The sequence below is a fragment of the Micropterus dolomieu genome, linkage group LG03 (assembly GCF_021292245.1).
Source record: "Micropterus dolomieu isolate WLL.071019.BEF.003 ecotype Adirondacks linkage group LG03, ASM2129224v1, whole genome shotgun sequence".
Taxonomy (NCBI): Eukaryota; Metazoa; Chordata; class Actinopteri; order Centrarchiformes; family Centrarchidae; genus Micropterus; species Micropterus dolomieu.
The window spans coordinates 20,767,469-20,784,550 of NC_060152.1; the positions used below are offsets into that span (position 1 = coordinate 20,767,469).

The 17,082-nt window shown below is 39.6% G+C and overlaps 2 protein-coding genes across 7 annotated transcripts in view; both read left to right on the plus strand.

Annotated features, from left to right (window-relative positions):
* The first annotated feature begins 282 nt into the window (after positions 1-282).
* Positions 283-13,179, plus strand: LOC123968993 (zinc finger protein ZFAT-like). 3 transcript variants are annotated; one of them, XM_046046057.1, is made up of 24 exons: positions 283-456; positions 1,613-1,771; positions 2,178-2,345; positions 2,732-2,860; positions 3,074-3,187; positions 3,527-3,649; positions 3,762-3,835; positions 4,256-4,338; positions 4,557-4,652; positions 5,002-5,150; positions 5,514-5,605; positions 5,904-6,052; positions 6,157-7,027; positions 7,751-7,877; positions 8,034-8,266; positions 8,445-8,526; positions 8,945-9,067; positions 10,233-10,406; positions 10,583-10,671; positions 11,146-11,284; positions 11,582-11,688; positions 12,294-12,381; positions 12,518-12,618; positions 12,702-13,179. In XM_046046057.1, exons 1-24 carry the CDS (start codon positions 438-440, stop codon positions 12,894-12,896), a joined length of 3,684 nt encoding a protein of 1,227 aa, XP_045902013.1. In that variant the 5' UTR covers positions 283-437; the 3' UTR covers positions 12,897-13,179. The 3 variants fall into 3 exon arrangements, with proteins under 3 accessions (XP_045902013.1, XP_045902010.1, XP_045902011.1); XM_046046054.1 differs by having other exon boundaries at positions 284-456; positions 12,696-13,179; XM_046046055.1 differs by having other exon boundaries at positions 284-456; positions 4,259-4,338; positions 12,696-13,179.
* A 934-nt stretch (positions 13,180-14,113) lies between these two features.
* The window catches only part of LOC123968861 (MDM2 binding protein), a 34,511-nt gene continuing 31,542 nt past the window's right edge, over positions 14,114-17,082 (plus strand). For 2 of the 4 annotated variants that reach the window (XM_046045869.1, XM_046045872.1), the window contains exons 1-5: positions 14,115-14,469; positions 14,996-15,079; positions 15,164-15,237; positions 15,803-15,948; positions 16,292-16,350. In XM_046045869.1, the coding sequence (XP_045901825.1) occupies positions 14,403-14,469; positions 14,996-15,079; positions 15,164-15,237; positions 15,803-15,948; positions 16,292-16,350 (430 nt within the window). In that variant the 5' untranslated portion in view covers positions 14,115-14,402. Of the gene's footprint in view, positions 14,470-14,995; positions 15,080-15,163; positions 15,238-15,802; positions 15,949-16,291; positions 16,351-17,082 lie in introns of all 4 variants that reach the window. The other 2 variants (XM_046045871.1, XM_046045870.1) reach the window with 2 other exon arrangements.

Here is a 17,082-nt window from a genome sequence, read left to right on the forward strand (position 1 = left end):
TACTTTGTTTCACAGTGTAACCTGATAACTAGAGATTATGAGACACAAATCTTCTCCGACACCTTGTTCCAAATGTCTATGACAACAGTGCTGATGCCTTTTGCCACAAGGAAAAACAAATTTGAGATGTTAGTAAAGAAATCCTTGGCCAAAATTTGTTTCTTTGAGGAAAACTGAACTTGAGATGGTTGCAGTTCCCCTCTCAGCCGCAGTACAGTCCTCCAGCCACAGAGGGCGCTGCTCTGTCGGCTACTGTGTGACTGGGTCCTCTCTGCTTCCGCTGGTTGAAAGGACTTGTGTGGCAGATTCGACAGAAATTTCTACGTACTTAATGTGAAATTAGGCTCTAAATCCAAATTTAGGGATTGTATTTAGTCGTGTGATGCCTCAGCTTTCTCGGTAAATTAGTGTTCTTTTGTTGTTTAGACGCTGGAGACATGGACGCACAAAAAGCAGGTAAAGATTTTGGCTAGCTTCAACTCGAATATGTTTGTCGGGTCTTCATGTTAGTTTGGGCCAAATCAAAATAAACTAACGTGTGTCTGCACTGATTGTTCTTTAATTTTTTTATTCATGCTGTAGACATTATTTACAGACTTTTCGTTTTGCAAGATAGGTGCAAGGAGTCTACATGGAGTTTGACGTATTTGCCACTGAATGCACAAAGTAACGTCAGCCCTCAAGTTCAATGATGATGTGGCTCTGACTGATAGATTCTAATGAAAGTGTTGAGACAGCACCAGATTTTGTAGAGAAAGACAGATTATCGGCCTTAAAACGGAAATACATCGACAAACACTCAAAATTAACTCTAGCTCATATTTTCATAGGTTCTTTATGATGGTGGCCAATTTCACACAAAAAAATCTGACAAATTCAAGATAACTAGATGAACTGAATTGCAATATGTTATTAATTATAATCCATATAAGTGAAATACATAAAACCTATAAAATGTTCATATTCAATATCTAACTAGAAAAAGAACTGGATTTGTTGGTCAATAATACTATTATTTGATCAGTCCAAACAGCCTGTTCTTTTAGAGGTGTATTGTGAAACAATAGAAACCAAATGACTGGTTAACACAGAAGGAATTCAAATAATCTTTTTATTATCAACTTCTGCAGCAAAAACATGCTATCATCACTGAACAGCATTTAATATAGTACTGTAGACTGTGTCTGATTTTATTATTGTATGAGTAACCACATCATGAGCAATGTACAGTCCTGAGTCAAATTCCTCATGTGTACTCATACCTGGCAAATAAAGCTGATTCTGATATAAGCAACAACATGTGGCACACAACTTCCATTTCCCTAATTTCCTTCCTTCCTTTGACACCTAACTCAAGTTGTATGTATTATATAGAAATTAAAAAGAAGAAAAAGGAATATATGTCACCAATTTCAACATTTACATCTACTCAAACAAACACACTAAAGATGACATAATACAAAATGGTCTAAGTAAAGAGTTTTCATTCATTTGTCTGTTTGGCACTTTAGATTAAAACATTTCTGTCATGCCAAAAGTTGCTCCATTGAATCTCTTTGTTTACCTCTCTCTGCCTCTTGATCTTCCACCTTTCTCCTCCCTGTTTCTCCAGCTGGTTCTGTGTTTATGTGTCAGCTGTGCAACCTCTTCTCTCCAAGTCGCTCTAAGCTGCTGGCCCATTGCTCCCAGCTGCACCCCCAGCAGGTGCCTCCCGATGAAATCATCATTGCACTGCAGCCCCTTGTAGGAGAGCCTGAGGAGACGCCGGCAGGTCAGATTAGCATGTCAATGCCAGTATTACAATGACAGGATCGTGTAAAAAAACCCCAACTATTCTATTTCATGATCATTATAACTTCATTCATTTATTCAGAGATGAACTTGACCTGATTCTCTGTCCATAAACATTAATATAGTACTGTATTGGACTCAAACCCCTATCAAATTCATTGTACAAGGTTATTTGCCAGATAATTAAAGAGCTTTTCTGTTTTTCATTGTATTTGAGGTATAACGATGGAGATGAAAGCTACAGTATACCAGTCTTTAGCTGCACAGAAAATAATTGTTTGTGGGATAAGCTTATTATTCAATTTTGTCTTTTGTTAATAAAAATAAAAAGGTAAAAAAACACAATGTTGTCTTCTTATCTGTTCTGCTGTCTTGTTGGCCCACAGAGAGCCCATTGAAGCGAAAACGAGGACGACCGAAAGGCTCTAAGAAGAAGATATGCACGGATTTGACACAGGGCAAGGATGACTCCACCCATTCTCCAGAGGATAATGTTCAAAGAGAAGAAGAAGGAAATAAGGAGAAGGGAGACAGACAATGTAGCATAATAGAAGGTAGTACTGTGGCCAATTATGTGTGTCCCATAATTCTTTCTTTTTCATTCAGAAGACATTATAAGTCCCTTTTGCATGAGAGAAGATGCCTGTTTTAGAGTTTATAAACAAATTTAAAGTTCACATATAAAAACTCAATAAACCCTACAAACATTTTGAGTACTGCTTCAAAGTATTACCTGTCCACAGTCCACTTGACATCAATGAGATTCCTCACACAGTTTTGGAAAATGGCTTTTGCCTGGTTGGTAACTAACTTTTCTTAACAGTCACTAAATTGTGATGTAGACATTTAAGTCAACTACATTTGTTTTTGTTAGTGATTTCTGTAAATAAACTGTTTAGTAACAGTTCAAACTGGTTCTTTTTTGGTTTTCTTCTGCTAGGCGAAAGCCACGACGAGAAACTGGGGCTGGAATGTAGGAACTGTCATCGCTCGTTCCGCAACAGACGACAGATCCTCAAACACATCTGCCTGAGAGAAGAGGAAGAGGAGGAGGACGAAGAGCAGAATGGTGAGGAGTGAAATGAACCTGCAAAAGGAAACATTAATATGTGCCAAAGAGGTATACAAAGAACAGAAGTTTGGGCGGCCTGAGCGAGCCTGGGAATTATCCATACGCCTGTCTTAACTACCAGATGTTGGTGGGAAAGTGGAAGAATATCATTGACATATATTTATTGTACATGGCAATTCAAGGGATTCTTATTAATAGACTCATTTTCAGGGAGCATCTGTGGTGGAACAGGAGTTGAAGGTTATGGGAGTTTGGATCCTGCGGCAGCAAATCCAAACAAGATGCAACAAAACTCGGCAAGACCAGGACCCGTGAGAGAAAAGGGTAAGTTTAAGATCAGGGCGTGGTTTCTTCAAATTAAATCTTACCAGGAGAGACACCTGATTGCAGCTTTGAAAATCGCTCCTGAATGTGATCTGTGAAAGCAAAGTTTGGGGTGAATTGGACTGTATATTATATAAAAACAGTAAAGAAATTCTACTGAGAGCGAGTCAGCTAATGTGTTAGTGGTGTGCCCTAACTATTCTGTTGGAACTATTTAAAATATATCTACAGGTATTTTACCTGCATAAATTCTCAGTTTTACTCTGCCTCATAAGAGTGGGGTTCAGGTTTGGTTTTATGATTCTAGCAGTCTGACCGTTTCTTGTTCTCTGCGTGAAGATGTTGGCAGCTTAAGACACCTGAGAACTAACCGAAGCCGCATCTCCAAAGAAGGAGGCCAAGCAACAGGAAACAAAAAGTCAGTCATCAGTGTTGTTCTGACAGAAGATGAAACCTTTCCAGGTTAGTTGTAAAGACTTTGTTTTTGTGCTAGTTTTTACATTCTGGCTAACAGCTGACTTGTCTGTTTATGAAAACATACTGTATTTATAAGATGTTACCTTTAATTCAACAGGTGTTTCTAAAATGGTTCCAGTAGAGGACCATTCAGCAGAAACAGAGTCCACGGCCATCCAGGCTCAACCTCAGGTAAGCACAGGAACACACAGGGACAACATTGAAAAACTACAATCACAACTACATCTCTTTTTAGAGACCAGTGTCCTAGTTACTCAGGATAGTGCACATTTTTGTGAGCAGTTCATATAGACACTACAGAATTTATACCAAAAACATAATCTCTATAAATACTTCCGACAGTCTTTTGCTGGTGACCGCTGTATTAATTACACAAGGATGTTGGATCAGATGCAAAAAAGATTTACTTTCTAAAATATACATTGGTTTAGCATTTTAGGGTTTCAACTGCATTTCAAATATGATAATTCTGTGATAAAATGTTGCAGTGTGTGTTTTCTTGTCTTTTAAAAAAAACATTATTTGATTTGAATTGATCTGTGAATTCCAATACAATATGGGTTTATTTATTCAATTTCTCTGGGCTGTCAGCAGTCTGCAGTCTTGCAGAGTCAATCACAAGACCTTGTAAGTGAAGCCAGCGAAGGTAACCCTGAAACTGACCAGGAGCCAAGGTAATATAATCAATATATCACATATCAACACATCTCTGCTATAATTCTTTGAATGTAAAAAATAACTGATGGTCATGGTAACTAATGGTCAGTGAGCTTCATATAGAAAATCTCACAGTGAGAGTTGACTTAACAACATGTATGCATACATTTCTTTGTAAAGCCCTTTTTTAAGTTTCTGCTGTCAGCAGTCTGATCCCTTTGTTTTCTATTCCTAGTTCGGACCCGGCCTCCACAACATCAACAACAACAACAACAACAGCAGCAGCAAGCAGAGGCTTCCAGGAATATTCTATCAAGCAAGATGCTATCAAGTACTGTATGAATATTTCACTAAATGTAAAGAATTGGCTCTATTTTATAGAAGATTTAGCTGAATGCTCATGTGTAAACTACAAGCCACACACTACTGTAATTAAATAAAATAAAAAAAACTATGTGCCGCTAAGAATGTCCCGCTGCTTTTCCTATTTTTTGAGGTGTTAAAAGTTCTTTAGTTGAATTGCTTATTGGTGTTGTTGATTTCTGTGCAGCCTAGAGCCAGTTGAAGAAGTTCATGTATTTTTATTAGCAAGATCAACAAGAATCTCCACTGCCACAATAGCAGCTACAATGACATTGGTCAACTGGTGTAATGTAATATTGTCACTTTCTGTCTCCCAGTTTACTTCAGAGCCAGTTGAAGATCTTTGCCTGCGAGTTCTGTAATAAGATCTTTAAATTCAGACACTCGCTGATTGCCCACCTCAGGACACACACACAGGAGAAACCGTTCCAGTGTCCCCACTGTGACTACGCATCAGCCATCAAAGGTAAATTAAGGCTTAGCGGCACACAGGAGAAACTGTCTTCAAGTCCACACAGAAGCTTCCGCTAGATTCTTAGACAGTGAGACAGAATCAAATTGTTGTAGGGGGCTGTAGAGACATTACTATGTCTTCACTTCTCCTTCAAATATATAATCAAGTACCTTTGCAATTCCTGCTAATGACTACTATAATCAGTAAGACTGGATAGTCTTGGAAGTCTTTAATGCTTCCTAAGAGGAAATGTGGAAATATCAATAGTTACAAACATGAAATTACTGGAAACATATAAAAAGATAGCAGGCAGATTTGTAATTCCTGTAAAAGCTGCATATTTACTGACCTACTTACTTGGTTTTTCCTTCAAAGCCAACCTGAATGTTCACCTGAGGAAGCACACAGGAGAGAAGTTCAGCTGCCAGCACTGTCCTTTCAACTGCCTCAGCCCAGGGCACCTCAAGGTGTTGGTTTTACTCTTATTGATGTTATTAGCAATACTGTTAAATCCTTGGTATAATTACTATTAACATGCAAGCTCCAATATACAATGTGGACTCCCTTTATCAGGGTTAGGTTGTTTTTTTAATTTGTGTTACCACTTATCTTCAATACAGAATACATGTGATTTTATGAATGTGATTTTGTGTTTTTGGTTGTAGAAGTATTTTTGTTTGTTGTTCACTTTTGATGTTTGATTCTGATGCTGGTTTCCACATCCAGATACATTTTCCGGGTTTTTCTGTGTTCCTGGTAATGCAGGTCCACACAGAGCGAGTTCATCTGAAGGTGAAGCAGCACTGCAGCTTTTGTGAGAAGAAATACTCAGATGTAAAGAATTTGCTGAAACACATGGAGAAACGGCATAACTTGAAGGACACTGCTGTCCAGCAGAGTTACCAGCAACTCAGGTTTGAACTACATAGAGTCCAATTATGTTACCTTGCCATCTAGGTGTTTATCCCTGACAACCAACCCGACACATCTGCCCTTCAAATCTGTTTATGTTTTCTAGGTTAAAGACTCGTCAGGGCCTCAGACAGCTCCTCTACCACTGCCCCACCTGTAACCGCCGCTTTAAGAACCAGCTCGAGCGGGAGCGCCACCTGTTGGTCCATGGGCCCCAGCGTCCCTTCGCTTGCCTCCTCTGTGACCATGCAGCAACCAAGCTGGCCGCTCTCGCTGCTCACGTCAGGAAGCACCTCTTCATGTACTTGTGCTGCGTGTGTGACGGGAAGTTTGTCAGCTCCCAGAGACTGAAGAGTCACCTGATAGAGTCTCACCCTGAGCTGGACCAGCAGCAGGCCTTCACCGACTGCATCAACAACAGCTACTATCTGATGCAGCCTGGAGGAGGCATGAGGGGGGACGAGGAGAGGGAAGATGCAAAGAATGGGACGAAGGAAGAGCACACGATAGATAAGGAGGGCGAAGATGAGAGGACGAGAGAAATGAAGAGGAGAGGAAATGATGTAGGGGAAGGGGAGCAGCTAATAGTAGCAGCGAGCAAAGAGAGGGAGCAGGAAAAGGAGGATGGACAAGCAAATTATCTTGGTGAAAGTACAGATGAAGGACAGGTGAGAGAGGGAGAGATGGCGAAAGATGGAGAATTAGGAGGCGTGCAAGAACAAGCGAGTTCTGTGGCAACCACACCTCCCTCTGACAGTCGGGATGAAGCAACAGCTGGGACAAGGTCGCAGGACAACACTGCGGACTCACACACCCCTGCAGACAATACACAGACTCCTTTATCATCAGAGAGCATTCACACCCCTCTCGTGAAGGATAGCACTCAAGAAAACACACACCCAGCTGATGAGAATGCACCTGCATCTTTGCCGTCGGCACCTCCAGGAGAAGAGAGACAAACTCCACAGTCAGAAGAGGTAAATTAATTCCAGGTACTTGAGAGGGACAGTAGTGTCTGATACTGTAGGACTGCAAGTATTTTCTCGATTAATCATTTGGCCTATTAAACATCAGAAAATGCCCATCACTATTTTCTAAAGCCCGTGCCGATGTCATCAAGTGACCTATTTTGTCCAACCAACAAAAACATTTAATTTAATATAATGTTTTATCAAGGAAAAGCAGCACATTTTCACATTTAAGAAGCTCAGACAAGAAAATGTTTTTTACTTGACTGACTGAATGAATAATCAGTTATCAAAATAAATGCTGATTAATTTTCTGTTGATCGACTAATAGATTAATGGCATAATCAGTTAATCAAATAATTGTTGCGCCTTTAATGTCAGCACTAAATTCTTCAGTGGAAGCCACTAATTAGTTGCCTCTGTGTTCTTTTGCATTACAAGACTTTTATTTTGGCATCAGCAGACAGATACAGTATGTCTAATTAATTGATTATCCACCCAAAGTAACGTTATTCTGTACATATAGAAAGGGCAATGATTTCACTCTAAAGATGATAACTTATTAATGGCATTATTAGTAAATACAAATAACGATAACACACCAATATTGCTCAATGCAGTTGAAACCTCTTTAATGGAAGTCCTGCTAATCATCTTTTAATCTCCTGAGGTGGACTTTCTCCTCCTTAGCTTTGCTCCTGGCGGTCTGATTAGTTCTCTGTTTTCTGGTAGGTGTCGGATGTTTCCCACCAGAGTGCGTTCCAGCAGGTGTTCTCATCTCTTCAGAAGACTCGTCTTAATATGGAGTCTTTCCAACGGCTCAGGAAAATTTACGGAGAGCTGGAATGTCAATACTGTGGTGAGATGACAAAACCCACTTGAGTAGGCTGGTTGTGTTTTGTCCTGTTATTTCATTTATTTATTTTTCCATTTTCCATATTATTATTTATTACTTAGCGTTTCTTCTGTCTTGCTTGAGTGTTAAATCGTGTTTTTTTCCCTTTCTGCTGCACAGGTAAACTGTTCTGGTACAAAGTCCACTATAACGTCCATGTACGCACACACACCAAGGAGCACTCACATTACTGTTCAAAGTGTAGCTACTCGTCCATCACCAAAAGCTCTTTAAAGCGGCACCAGATCCAGAAACACAGCGGCTTGCTGCTGCCTTGTTCAGAGCCCGGCTGCAAATACACCACACCTGACAAATACAAGCTTCAAGCCCATTTGAGGACGCACCAGGAACAGGTAACCAGTCAGTTTGAGTACGTACTCCCTCCTCGACCACCTCAGAGGACAAATATTCCTTTGACCTGGGAGAATACTTTGATTAAATGTCAATATATGTTTTTGTCTCGTGTACCTCAATAAAACTTTATATGTGTTTGATCTATATGTTATGCCTTTGTCCTGTGGTTGTTTACAGGGGAAGAGTGTGACTTGTCCTATCTGCCAGCACATCTGTCCAGAGCACAGACTAAAACACCACATCAAAACAGCTCACCCTGGTAAAGAACACACACACATATAGATTACAACACACATACATTAAAAAACAAATTCAAACCCCACCTAGGACTTAGTGTAAGTATTAACATTTCCCCTGTGTGACAAATTTGACCCCTAGGCTGAAAGTTTTTTTCTTACGCTGTAGTTAGCATGTTTATGCTAATTTTATAGTATGACATCCCCTATTTATGACTTTAGGTGTCTCATTGTGATGATACTCTGTAGAAGGCAATGTTGTATATTATGGGGAAGCGTGGACTAAGGTAAATTAAGATAATAAATGCATTCTTGCTGCTTTGAACCAGAGTTACCTTATCACACCTGAATGGAATAAATAGCTAGTCACACAGTTAAAGTTCAAGAACATTTCCAAGGTTGCGATGTCATTTTTTGTGTTTGTGGGTTTGTGTTGGGCAGACACACCACCTTTACACCAAGGTAAAGGACTGATGGTGCAGCGCGCAGAGAAGTGCCCCTACTGTGACTCCTACTTCTTGAAGAACAGCAGTGACTTTCAGCGGCACATCTGGGCGCACCAAGGTGTGCTTTTGCTATACTTTTAACACAGACACACACATACATACAGCGAGAGTCTGGCAAAACATCAGCGTTCATGCACAGTATTTCATTGCTTGGTTACTGGTGATCTGAGCTTCCATCTGTCTCTCTTACTCCTGGCTGCCCTTCAGGAGGATGAACTAGACTGAAAACACACTGCAGCTGTTGTTGAAGGAAATGTGCCTGTTGGTCGAGTTACACAAACAAACAAAGTTGTCCACTTTTGCTGCTGGCATTATTTCAAAGATAAAAAATTCTAGAATCTGGCAATGAAGATTGGCAGAAATTACATAATATGAGACATGCTGTTTTAAGGAATGATTTTCTCTTGCAACAATCCCTTGGTCTTTGCAAAACATGTGTAACTTTCATGCTGTTTCTAGTGAGAAATAATAATAATAGTAGACTGCTAAAATCACGGCTATACACGGCTGATGAATACATGGTTGTTGAGCTTTAGTTATTTAATACATAAAGCATGTCCACTTTAGCTATAATATACAATGTCTTGTCTTGAGGAAGTGAATTGTTAGTCCTACTCCTCTTCCCCTCGGCCCCTGCATCAACACTTGTTTACCTTGATGAGCTGTTTACCTTGAAGTTACATCTGTCCTGAGGCTGAGGTAGCTGGCAGACATAAATCCAGCACAGGTGTTGATGAAGGTCTCAGCAAACACAGCCAGCTTACCAAAACTCCCTGCAATGCATATGCTCATTGTGTTTGTCGTCAGGTTTATCTGACTTTATCCTTGTCACTTAAGATTATCAGTCTAGTACACTGCTGGCTGCACCCATACAACTAAAAAGCCAGTGTAGTCACAAGGTGGTGGACTAAAAACATTCAGACACAAAAACATTATATTATTTTATCAAACTACAGACAATTTCATTATTTAGCTAAATATGTTTTATTATCAAAAAGCATCTCTATTTTGAGCAATGATACCTCAAGTATTTTCAGTCAACATAGTGCATGTTAATAAGCTGACAAATGAGCCATTCGCCAAACCACTGTAATCCAACACCTCACCAAATACCATATTGTTTCTTCACACTTTTATATCCCTTTATTCCAAAGCAAGTCTTTTTTTTTCAGCATTTTGTTGCTGGTTTTTAAGTGTGTTTTTACGCATGTCCATGCGTGCAGGTTTGAAGCCATACGTCTGCAGTGTGTGTGACTATGCAGGCCGCAGCAGGAGTAACTTAAAGACTCATATGAACCGACACAACACAGAGAGGCATCATCTGTGTGATCTGTGTGGTAAAAAGTTCAAATCCAAAGTCACGCTGAAAAGCCACAGACTGAGCCACACAGATGAAGGTGTGTACACTCTTCTCTGTCACTGACAATGTTTTTTGTGCTGCCATTGTTGTCATAGCTAATTTTCCGTTTATTTATTATTGCCCATTTTATAATTTTCTTATGCATGACACAAGTATTCTGCTAGACTATCAGATAATCAGATATTCAAGAGTAATTAATTTGTGTTTGTTCAGGGAAACGGTTTCAATGTTTGGAGTGCGACTTCACCTCGGTCTCTAAACCTTCTTTGCTCAGACACATGGAACAACACGCTGAGTTTAAGGTCAGAATACGCACACGAGAAGAGGCACACACAGCTTACAGCTTACTATGTACAAAGAAACACCCTTATACTGTATGTATGTGTGAATGGTAAAATATCAATCGGAAGAAATTGTCTAAAGAGCTCTTTCTTTTCATTTGTATGGGAAAAAAGTATTTTATTTATTTTTACATTTTACCAATGCATAATTTAGTCTGACTTGTCGTGGGCATTGTTCAGGATATCAGAAATGAGACTATAGCTTTAACTCACACTCCCCAGCTATTGTACTGCTACTTTCTTGACTAAAATTAAACAACAAAACAAACAGGTCATAAAGCAAAGCTAAGCAAAACTCCACCCATGATCAGTCACTGTTTTGATAAAGTGATTGACAAGTTGTTTAGAAAAACTCAATTCATATTTCAAATGCAGTCTTGTCTCTCAGATATTTCATTTACATTAACTTGTGTATGTTTGTATCTATCTGTGTAGCCTTTTCGCTGCGCTCACTGCCACTACTCCTGTAACATTGCTGGTCCCCTGAAGCGACACTACAACATGAAACACCCGGATCAGAAATATCAGAATGCTGGACCTGGACTGCCAAACCCTGATGCTCTGAAACAGCAAGGTCTCATCTCTGTGTTCTTATGCTGTTATGTCTAGATTTTTCATGTTCTTTCAAGTAATATTTTACTACAGTAGGTGATTTGTGCTGTGTAAAGATTTTTGAAGGTTGACATTATGGTGAAAACTCTAGCTTGTAGTGGGACAGAACTTGACAGGCTGTAATAGCAGTATGAACTGATACATTCAGTGTCTATTGTAAAAGTATTGTATAGTTGCTGATGTTGTTGAGCAACATATGGGATTGCCCAACATGTGTTCAGCATAACCTAACATAGCTTTTGTGTGTGCCTGCGTTTAGGTGGTATGAAGTGCCCTGAATGTGAATTTGTTTATGGCACCAAGTGGGAGCTGAACCGCCACCTGAAGAGCAAACACAGCCTGAAAGTGGTCGAAGGCACCTGGGAGGTAAACAGTACACACATACGCAGGCCAGATACAGTGAATAAAGGTGCTGGGTTATTGTTTTAGCTGTCCTAGCAACATGGCTCTAGGGATGGCAATGTCGGTATGTTTGTCTGTCCACCACTTTGGTCTGACTGATGTATCTTGACAACTATTGGAAGGACTCCTGTTAAATTTTGCAAAGGTCCTCAGGGCATAATTGTAATCATGTTGGTGACTCCATGACTTTAACCTCTTGCAACATCAAACAGTGTACGCATTACAAAGTGTAATTTTGTCCAATACTTTATTTTATGACCAACGATTTGCTAAACTATTGATTTATTTTTAGCCTCAGCTGTACTTTATCATTGTAAGCATTTTAGCATTATGCTCAAGTACAGCCATACAGAGCTGCTAGCATGGCAGTAGTAGGCACTAGTCTTGTTTCTGTCTCAGTCTCTTGCCATTGAAAATTATATTTCTGAATTAGAAACTTAAAAACTGCTGCTGAAATACCACTGGACACTGGAAGCTCGACCAGCATATAATATAAGTTTCAATTGTTTTTATTTTTCAAAGCCAGTGTTTTCAGGAGAGAACACTCTCTCATATGTATACGTTTCCAGGTGGGGGAGACAGTAGAGGCCCAGTATGTGCCTGTGGAGGATGAAGAGCAGCTGACAGAAGCACCAGTAGCAGCCCTGCAAGACAACGGTAACAGTGCTAGACATACAGTAGATGTCTGACTCAGACAAACCAAATGTGGCTATTTCTATTAATGTTTGTTATTAATGTGCCTTACCATATGTGGTACGTGCCACATCACAATATATATGTCTTTTGTTTTCAGTTAATATCCAGCAGATCACTGAGTTGAGTTCAGAGACTCACGACGAGACTGTCACCTCCATGGTCGCCATGGCTCCAGGCACTGTTACCGTTGTACAACAGGTAAACCACAACACATCACTCACTCAGGAAATCATGAGTGGTTGAGGCAAAATGTTGACGTGGAGTTGTGGCTGAAGTTGCAGGTGGCCGATGAGCAGGAATTTGGTAACTGCAGCAACCAGCTGATGGTGTTGAATGCAGAGGGGGGTCTAACTGGCAACCAGGTGATGGTGGTGGAGGAGGCACACGGCCTGGAGGCTCTGACAGTCCTCACTCAGGGAGAAAACACCCACCACTACATCGTCTATGTCCAGGAACACACTGTAGAAATCAACTAGCAATGCTAGTGTTGCATACACTTAACATAACAACATACAACATAAAATGTACCAATAAGCAATACAATCAGGATTTAGTGAATGTTTCCCTGTCATCATGAAAAAATTACATTGTTAAGAATTTTTCACTCACTTGGTTATTATGAAAACAATTGCAAACAAGTGCAGTACTGAGTTGTGTGATCATTTAACATTGAATGAATTGAATGCTGTATTTACAAAGTATATTTAAATAAAATCCTTTTCCTGCACTGCTTGATGCACTGTAAGGATGTCATTCAAATCTCCAAGTTGTTAATTTTAGTTCAGTTGTTGCTCAGAATGTTTTGTCATGAGAGTCAAACACTTTTGCTGTCAAACATTTTTTAAAGTTTGGTACAGTTTTCAAATTCTAACCCAATTTTGACATGTGCAACAATATATATAAAGTTTAAATAATTGAGTCTAATTCATTACTACTATTTATCATTACATTTCTGTTAACACTGTATAATACTGTACATATCTGAAAACTTTATATTTTATATGTATATTTTAATATTTGTATATTTTATTATATTTTTTACTTACCTACTTTCTATTATTTTTATTCCTTAAACCTTGATTTGCAAGTGAGCAATTTGTAACAAAGAATTTCCCCTTGGAGATCAAAAAGTATTTCTGATTCTGACTTGGTTGGGTTTAGGCAACAAAACTAGCAGTAATTTTGATCAAAATAATTAAATACTACCACCGTCAGTGTCTAAAGTCAATGTATTTAGTACGGTAGTCCTCAACCACATGCCTCATAGTGGGTTTGGTCCACTGCTTACCTTTTTCAGACCCTCAGAGACTTTTTTCTTTTTCTAAAAAAGATATTTTGGGGTCTTTATCGCTTTTATTCGTGACAGGACAGTTGATAGACAGAACATGTGGAAGAGAGAGAGGATGACATGCAGCAAAGGGCCACAGTTTGGCTCGAACCCGGGCTGCTGCCCACCCCCAGCAACTTAATTTCTAAAAAAGACGTTTTTATTGTATGTGACACTTGTACATGATACATCCGCACTTGAAAGTAGGACATATGCTGATGCAGTAGCAACGATTTTAATGTTTTTAACACTGTCGGACCGTTTGGATTTCTGAGTCGCTGTACCAGGTCTATCTGGTAGTTCAGTCTATTGCCGCGTTCGAGACCGTTCGGGACTGGGATATTTCCCAGTTGAAACTTTCGACATCAAAGCGTTCCAGGTGCATGGTGGTGTTTACGCCGAAAGTGAACGAAAACCATGGAAAACCATTTTCTAGGTGGAGGACGGAAATTTCCCAGTTCCGAGAACGCACCATAAGTCCAGTAGGGGGCGGTGGCGCGCCTTGTAGTTGGACCATAGACTGTAGAGTTGGACACGTTGGGCTGGTTACAGGAGAAGAAGAAGAAGAACCGGTGGGAAATTTGACATTGTGCGCGAAATGATTGTTGTTGTTCAAAGCAAACATTAACCGTGAGTTTACTAATGTTAACACGACATGGACCGGTACGTCTTGGTTATATCCCTTTGTGAAACTGATGACGACCTGGCGGAGGTTACTGAATGTAAGTTTTAATTCACCGCGTTTTAAGTTAAGTTTCTCAAGTTTAACGTTAACGTTTCCTCTTCAGCGGCTAATGCAGTGTCTGGATACAATCACGGTATCGACATCCACTGATACTGTAACAGTTAGGTTAACGCTATACTACTGTAAGATTTGTCTTTTGAAGCAGATAATATCTAACTAGGTTACGTTACCGTGTTAATATTTCCTAGTTTAACAAGAGAGATGTGCCACATACATTTGGCTTGTAAACATTTCAGTGTACTAATACCCAGTCAAAACCACTCTAGCTAATGTGATTTGTAAGTTAAGTTAACTTAAAGTGTTAACAGCTGGTAACTGTCAGGACTTTGAATATATAAAATATTAGCAGCATACAGTGTTTTTATTGAAATTTTCAATATCTAAATGCATGTTAGGCTAAAACATGGAGGTGCTATTTAACGTTATAGTTTTTAATCTTAAAAAAAAAGTAACGTTAGTCTGGTTGTGATGAAACCTGACTGCTCAGTTGTCACTGTTCACAGGTCTGGAGCCAGTAAAGCAGATATATGACAGACTTGTGGACATATCAACTCAGGAATCAGTGAGAGGGATCTCTGTGTTTCCAGGTACAGTCATTTGGGCCACTGTGGGCATCTTTCTGACACATTGTTATTTCACAGCTTACCTCTTTCCTCTGCATGTTTTCCCAGCTTGTTCTCTCAGTGGCAGCCCTTCAGTTCAGAGGTGGTACTTTGCTGTTCAGGCATGCCAAGGCGTAATGCAGGTGAGACATTTGGAAGATGCAAGACTGTTTTTTTTTGCCATAGACATGGTTTACATTGCAAGGATCTATACACAATTACCTATACAGTGCACTGCCTTTTCCTATTTGTGATGTAAGACATGTCTTTGCCCATAAATAAGTAGGTATCCATAAATTAGAAATTATATTGGAGAACTCCTGTCATGAAAAGCTGAGTGTTATACAAATACAAAAAATTTAAACCAACCGTATTTTATGAGACTGAAGTGGATCCTCCTGGGTTGTAGTATAATGCCTCTGTCAGCAAAATTACAAAACACACTTCACAGCAGCCTTGCCAGATGCCATCAACCTACTGTACCCCATCACATCTGTGTTTTGATTTCCACTTGGTGGTATCGTTGTGCAGTTTGTGAATAAAAGGTTTTTTCCACTTGTATGCTGGCTACCTGAATTTGTGTAAAAGATGGTGATAGAAGTATTCAATTATTCATTCAGGGGATGTGACACTCCAGGAGCAAATGTACTAAGACTTCCAACATTCATACAACTATTCATACCTAAATCTATAACACCTGTTTTGTAGTTTTGCAGCTCAGACTGGGAAGAGCTGGGGACAGGCCATCAGAAAGCAGACAGTGAGGAGGAGCCAACTGCTTTGGAATCATGTCTCAGTTCTCTGAGTAATCAGGAGGCACCAGACCAAAAGGGTGACGAGCCGTCACTGACAGAGTAAGCGACAGATGATACCTTATGTTCTTAATATAAATAAATGTGCTTTTTCTCCTGCTCCGTGTTGCAGGTATATGTCTGATACATCTAAGTGAGATCGTAATAAGTTGATGTTATCTGAACAAACGTCATCATTAATAGAACTGAATGTATTCCTTTAATCAGTTAATGTAAAGAAACACATTTATTTTTTCATACAGTTGAATCAGGACAATGATTTTGAGATAATTTGCTAATGTACAGGTAAAGAAAAAAGGAAAAAAATGGGTACAAATATTTGTCATGTGTTTCAAAGAATCAAGTGTCACATTTCTGATCAGATCTGAATGTTTTTATTGAACAGGCTGTTAGAGGAGGCTTCAGAAGGACTGCATCTACTGTCAGACAAGCTACCACCTCCAGGTACTGTTCGCTAATCCATAGCACTCACTTTCTTTATAAACACTATCATCCATAGCAACTGTGAATCATTTTATCATTTTGTAGCTGTCATCTGTGAAGATCTGCACGCTCAGTAGGGCTGTCTGTTTTTCAAAATATCTAGTTAGAGCAAATGAGAACTAAAATGAAATGTATTCAAATTAATTCGAAGAAACAGTTATTCCACTGATGGTGTAGAATCCAAAACACTTCCACACACTACTACTCAGATGATTTCAGGTGTTAAGTTTGTCTGTACAGCACAACCTGTTTCTTCCATTTACTTTCACGAAGAGAACAACAATAGTCTAGTTTACTAAAAAGGGCGAAAGAACAAGAAGTTTGTTCACTGCACAAAACAATGTCTCAAGTGAGTTTTGTTTTTGCCAAAAGCTTCCAGTAATAAGGAATGAAACCCTCTTTACTGAAGCCAAACTCCTCAGATGTGTGACCAGGATCCAGTCCAATTTCACGCAATTAGGTTTTGAAAATCTGCCTGCAGCAGCCTCGTAGAAAAGGTGGCCTACTGTACTTAATAAATATGCACACACCACTGGGAAGATGGGGTACGTCTGCTCTGACTACTACTTAGCAAGTCTGGCTGCTGAAGCAAAATTTCACTTTCTGAAAGAGCATTTCTTAGCTCACCATCTCCACAGGAGTTCAGGAACAGTCACCCTCCATCGTCGGCTGCCCGAGGAGCTGGAGTCACCA

What these genes read in the sequence shown, in the direction of transcription:
- LOC123968993 (XM_046046054.1), top strand. An exon ending in ACTGAGCCACACAGATGAAG is followed by an intron (nt 10,407 to 10,582) that starts GTGTGTACACTC and finishes GTGTTTGTTCAG; the next exon opens with GGAAACGGTTTCAATGTTTG. An exon ending in AACAACACGCTGAGTTTAAG is followed by an intron (nt 10,672 to 11,145) that starts GTCAGAATACGC and finishes CTATCTGTGTAG; the next exon opens with CCTTTTCGCTGCGCTCACTG.